A 6,314-nucleotide genomic window follows, 5' to 3' on the forward strand; every position below is an offset into this window, starting at 1 on the left:
GAAATAAATAATACCAGTAGGTTTAATTCGTATATTTTAGGTACGTGTACATGTACATAAAAAGCATTAAAATTTTGAGTTATTCGCTTGGTTGCCTTAAATGTAATAACAATAAAAAAAAAATTTCGTTCACAAATTTACTGTTTACTGGTATACCATAATATTATATAGTAATTTATTACCAGAATATTATAATAATATTATTGTAATCGTAAGACGCATACCACAGATGATTTCTATCGAATGCCACGGCGTTTTTATAAGCAATACGTCATACACCATAATAAGCTAGCTTTTTGTTTAAAGTGACTTCATATCTGAAAACTATCCATACCGACGATACCGTTCAAGGAATGACCTACCATCAATCACTAATCAGAATGATCATAAAACATTATTGATAATAGCGTACAATAAAATGTCGTAACGTATTAAAATACAAACATCGTTGTTATTGTTTAGACACGACGAAAAAATATATTGAAAAAATCGTTTTATTTAAACTATTCACTCATTTAAATTTTCGCGCAATAAGATCAAGTACATAATATTATAATGTATAACTTATTGTAATTTTAAATCGTTACAATAAACACATTTTTAAGAATGTCTACCATTTATTATTGTTTCTTTTTTTTACTTTTATGAATGACAATACATATTTTTAATTTCATATTTCAAAGCACATAATATTCGAATTATTCTGATTTCTAAAAATCAAGTTTTGGATAAATAACGTTATTCTTTATAAAATTGATTCAGTTTGGATGAGTGAAGAAGTGGAGACTAAAATTGTGTGTCGTAATATTGTATAACATCGCCCTATTTACTTTTCTAAAATATTATTTTTATTTTTAAATGACAATGATGAAAAATAGTAAATAATAAAAATAAAAAAATGTTTTTTTTTTTTTTAAATTATCGAATGTCTTACATTAAATGCATTATTCCGATTTATCTGGTAGTAAACTTGGATACGTGGAAAAAAAATACGTTCAAGCAGCGGAAAATAAAGTGTAAGGCGTTGCAACTATATATAAATTATCGATTTCCTTTTTTTTTATCTAAAAATTGTATGAATACTCGTGTAATAATAATAATAATAATAAAAAATCCGAAATAAATGTGACTCGACTTTTGTGTGTCGTAAACTTGATTCGATATTTATTGCGTAATCGGAGATCATGAATGACCGAAGTCTCAAATGATAGTCGGCCGCCAATAGTTTTACTCAAATACGACATTATTATACCACAGCTGCTACGGCATCCGTAGCAAAATATATTTTATGAGAAAATAGGGGTGGTGAATGATGGCGATGGAGGGGAGAATGAAACGAAACTCAGTTTACAACAATGTGATTTTTATACGAGTATATCGTATACTAGTGTACTAATATATTAATTGAATTCATATCGAAAACGCGTATTATTATTATTATTATTATCGTACATGTTTTACTATCGCCGTTGTCTTATATTTCGCCGTATAATATATTTATTTTATTTACTGCACATTGTGGTAGATATGAAAAAATCTAATAAATATATGTGCCATTCGATTTTGTATCATACAACAAACTCAGAAATCGCACATTTTTATAAAATAACGAATGATGTAATAAAATATATTTAGATGACATGTTTTTTTTTTTTTTTTTATAAAGCACTTGATCAATTTTTAGCTTACGTATATTATGTAGATAACTCGATTAAATTTCTATTGAGCTGTAAGTTCTTTGCAATAACACAAAAACAAAATGTGTAAAGCTTAAATAAACAATTTTTTTAAAAACCCTGATAACTCACTAGTAAATAGTGATAGAGGAATTTATCATTCATCAGATACACATAATAAAATTGTGCTATTACCTTCTTCCAGTTGTTCAAAAGGCTCTCGAGGTTATGTATTAGAAAATCGATCAAATAAATAAGCACAGTAAATTTTTTGTAAAATTTTAACATGTAAATTAGTCTTATGTGGATCTGAACTATTTGTAGAATATGGTGTAGTATGATTACAGCCTATAAGTGACGGAAAATATGCATTAAATTTACACGAGTCAAATATAAAAAAAAAATCTCTGATAATGACTTATTAAAAAGACAGAAACCTGACGTTGCGTATTGGACTCGGTATTCGAGATATTCAAGATTTGTTGTTTTTGTTATTGAGGTGGCTGGAACATATGCACTGACTTGAAAAGAACAACTCCACATGCAGTAAGGGGCAGTGACTTTCATCAAAGGTTTTTGAATTTCTAAGAAATAGTTTTCACTTTGTCAACAAAACCCGTCTCTGCTATCCTTCTCAGTGCAACTGATGTAAAAAAAAAGTCATACGTCTTACGGTTAACTGTTACAAAAATGCGTTGATTTCTTAATACGTCACTTCAAGATATAGCTCGTCCCTTTTGTCAGCATAGATGAAGATTTATATCAGGGGTGCCCGTTTTCTGCGCTTGAAAATCTGGTCGTTATTAATTATTTATCTATTTTTAATTTTATTTATTACGATGGCGTGTCATTACATTCATCTTACACAAAAATATTGCTGTATGTTCGTTATTATACCCTATATCCATGTACTATATTTGGCAACAACGACCATGAAATATACAACATATGGTTTCAGCGCTATCCGATTATAATAAATTATATAGTTGTGCGTTACCATAATAACAAAACGGAATGGAAAAAAAAATCTTATCAAATGAAAATTTACACTACAATACACTTTAAAAACAATAAATTCTAGAGTTTTATACGCATCAACAATAAATTATTATAATAACAGTCTAAACGGGTCAAATAAATCGCAGTGAGTTAATAATAGTACCTAATATTCATTGCTTAATAGTTATTATAATAATATACTGTGTCCTGCAGTAGCAGTGGCGTATTTGAGATATGGTGGGCGATAAGCAAAATTCGAATCAAAACAAAGACGTTAATCCTCAAAATATACTCCTCTGCTGCTGCAGCTGCCGTTGTAACGAATGCGTGGCGTATTTGGAGTATTTTAAAAATTAACCATATGGGTCTTTTACTAATGTTATTTGATATTAGACAACAAAATATCACCGACTAAATAAAGACTCTTGATTTTTTTCTGTTTAAAAAAGGGGTGATCAATCGTTCATCCTCCCCCAACCTTCTCACTACGAGATGATTATGCTATTGGTTGTAATATATCGATGCATTTCAAAGACAAAAAAATGTATACAAACTAACAAGTTTAACTCGCATGCTTGCTTATATATATATATATATTAAATATTTAAATTATAGTATTATACTCTCTCTGCATGTCATCGTCAAAGGACACAGCGCATTGCAAAGACTCGACGTCAAACTTGCTTAAGTTACTCAACGGCGAGCGGCTCGATCATCGTGTGGTCACAAGACAAGACCTGACCACAGATTATCCATTGAACGACGACGATAATGATAATAGTACGCAACCTTCAAACTCAGAAAGCGTCGTCGCCATCAACAATTATTACACATGGAACTCGTCCAGAACGAATTCTCCCATACACAAGTATGTAAGTCATGCGCGTACAAGAACTGATAATATATAAATATGTATATATATATATATTGTAGTAATATCAAATAATATGAATATATAATGTCATGTTATCGTGATAGTGGTTCGGTAAGTATAGATAGGCATTTTCAAATTGCAGTTCTGCGAAAAAAGACTCGTTTGTAAATGTCTTTGATTTATTACTATTTTAGCAATATTTATTTTAAAAAAAGACACATTTAAGAGAAAATATCTCATAATTGTATTATTGTCATAACAAAATATGCATTTGATATGTAAGGTTGTATATGAAATATTTATGAAACATATGTTATAATTATATAAATTGATGCGACTATAATGTAATAATACAAAATAATTTCGATGGGAATAAAAAAAAAAACGATTTACTGATATCCTGTGGAGCTATTAATTTGCTCTGATCACATTGTTTGCCGAAATCGAGATAAAATCTGAATAAATTCTCACTCTCTTCATGGAAATCGTATTATATATTCCCTAATACATTAATATAATACTACATAACTTCTCTTATTACATCGTTAACTAATCCACAACATGTTTTAATTCATTCGTCAACCGTCATATCGTACAAAATATCATGTTTCGTTATTTGTAGTTTTAGTACAAAAGATTATAAATATCATATTCCTATACACATTTAATTCTTCTGATCGTTTTAATTAAAACTAACACAAGGTCATTCCTAGCTTTTAATAATATTTAAACGTTCTCTCAGATGTTATTTATTCTATAGTCTACAGACGCGTGAATCATCCCCTTTTGGTTTGTTTTTATCTCTACAATGTAAGCATAATTATTTTATTGTATTTGTATAATGTCAAATTAGTTTGAATATTCTTCAAATATTCCCTTTCTTACAATACCAATTGTTGAAGGTTATTAACCTGGTAGCTTACAAACAGACAGTAATGCTTAGCAGTTAAAGACATTTCTTAAAAATATAAATTAAAATAAGATACGATACAAAAAAACATGTATTATATGGTAAATACTAAATAGAATACCAACTATTTTATGGTGAAATTATCCTTTTGCACATATTTTTGGGTAGGAAAACTACGAAGGTTAAACATTTTAGTATAGACATTATATGGATACCATAAAATGAGGAGGTTTTTGATCGCGCAATATCGTATTCTATTTTCTCAATATCACTTATACTCGAATAAGTAAAAAGTTACTTGGCTTTGAAAAACGTGAAGCAAAAGATTTTAAAATGAAAATGGATTTCTTCGAATAGCATCATAATATAGAGTAGTTCCCCAACCTATCCCCCCCAACCAAAAAAAAAAAAAAAAAACCACAAACAAACAAGCAGTTAAATGAGGTTTTCCTATGTTTATACAGTGAAAATAAAAATTAGTCGCTTAACTGAGAATAAAATATAGCCCTTGACAATGATTGTGCGTGATATTAATTATAACATATTATGATACTGTTGCCTTGGTGACGATGCGCAGGGAGAGAGAACAAATTATTTCGGCACTGCAATCGGTCAAGTCGATATCGGAGTTGTGTCGCGAGCTGACTACACGCAATATACCACACAGAATGAAGGAAATCATGTCCATGTGCGCGGACCGTCGAGGCGATTTTTCGTCGGACGAATACCATCACCACCACCACCACATAAACAGCGGTAACGAGCCGGACGCATCTCAAACAAATCCGAATGTCATGACGACCGACAGGACGACGTTAAACCGACGTAGTTGGTCGTCGTCATATTTCGGTGGCGCGTCACGTTGCTGGTCGTGTACTGCTACCGACCGTGAAACGGACGACGTTGACAACGATAAGGGTAATGACAAGAACGCGAATGTGGACGAAACAAACTGCCGTCGGAAGTCCAAGAGGCAATTGTCGTGGAGACAGAAATTGAAGAGGAAATTCAGAAACAGTCGCAACAGCCGATAAAATAATGGACAACTTTATATTATATTTATAAATTATAATATATATTATTTTTTACAAATTATAAGATGATGTACATACCATGCAAACTTTTGTACTATAATAATAATCGTATCGTATGCAGTGTAATGTAAAAAATGGACAAATTAGCGACAGTAATGTTTGACTTATGAAGTAAACTAAAATAGTGAAAGTATAATAACACACTTATTAAAGTAAAAACTAAAAACAAAAAAATCTGAACAAAATGTTTTATTTTCATGTTATAAACATTTAAAATACCCATTTTTTTAAGTACCTTTTTATTTATATTATTAACTTTTATTGTTTCATTTTTTTTTTTCTTAAACTAAACACTACTTTTACAATTATTATCCCAATTGTAAATAGAGTTTTTTCGTACAAACCAATAAATATTTACATATAATATCGAAAGAGATAGGTATAATGTGTTATGACTAATCACAGCTAGTAATAATTATTGTAATATTTTTATTATCTTTTATTAAAATTAAATATCAAACATTTAATAGTTTACTAATTATTAAACAATACAAAGTGATTATTTTATTGAACAACGCTCATTATTTTGATATCTATTATTTTTGAAAATATTTTTAGAAGTATTTTTATGTATAAAAATTGACATTTGGACGAGTAGTTATATACTCGTATAACGATTTATAAGTATTTAAGGTTTAGGTAAGCAGAGTGAAGAAGTACAAAGGTACCCTGAAAAATTATCACTACTACTCTGCTTACCTTAACTTTAAATACTTGTAACTCATTAATTAATCGTCCGAATTTTGAGTGTTGTTCGATAA

General features: G+C 29.5%; 1 protein-coding gene across 1 annotated transcript; it reads left to right on the plus strand.

Moving 5' to 3' along the window:
- Positions 1-3,307: 3,307 nt before the first annotated feature.
- On the plus strand, positions 3,308-5,714 carry LOC112601549. Its single transcript, XM_025349238.1, has 2 exons — positions 3,308-3,543; positions 5,037-5,714. The coding sequence occupies exons 1-2, from the start codon at positions 3,308-3,310 to the stop codon at positions 5,491-5,493; spliced, it is 693 nt and encodes a 230-aa protein (XP_025205023.1). The 3' UTR covers positions 5,494-5,714.
- The last annotated feature ends 600 nt before the right edge of the window (positions 5,715-6,314 follow it).

Source organism: Melanaphis sacchari, unplaced genomic scaffold, assembly GCF_002803265.2.
Source record: "Melanaphis sacchari strain LSU unplaced genomic scaffold, SCAv2.0 Contig79_pilon_pilon, whole genome shotgun sequence".
Taxonomy (NCBI): domain Eukaryota; kingdom Metazoa; phylum Arthropoda; class Insecta; order Hemiptera; family Aphididae; genus Melanaphis; species Melanaphis sacchari.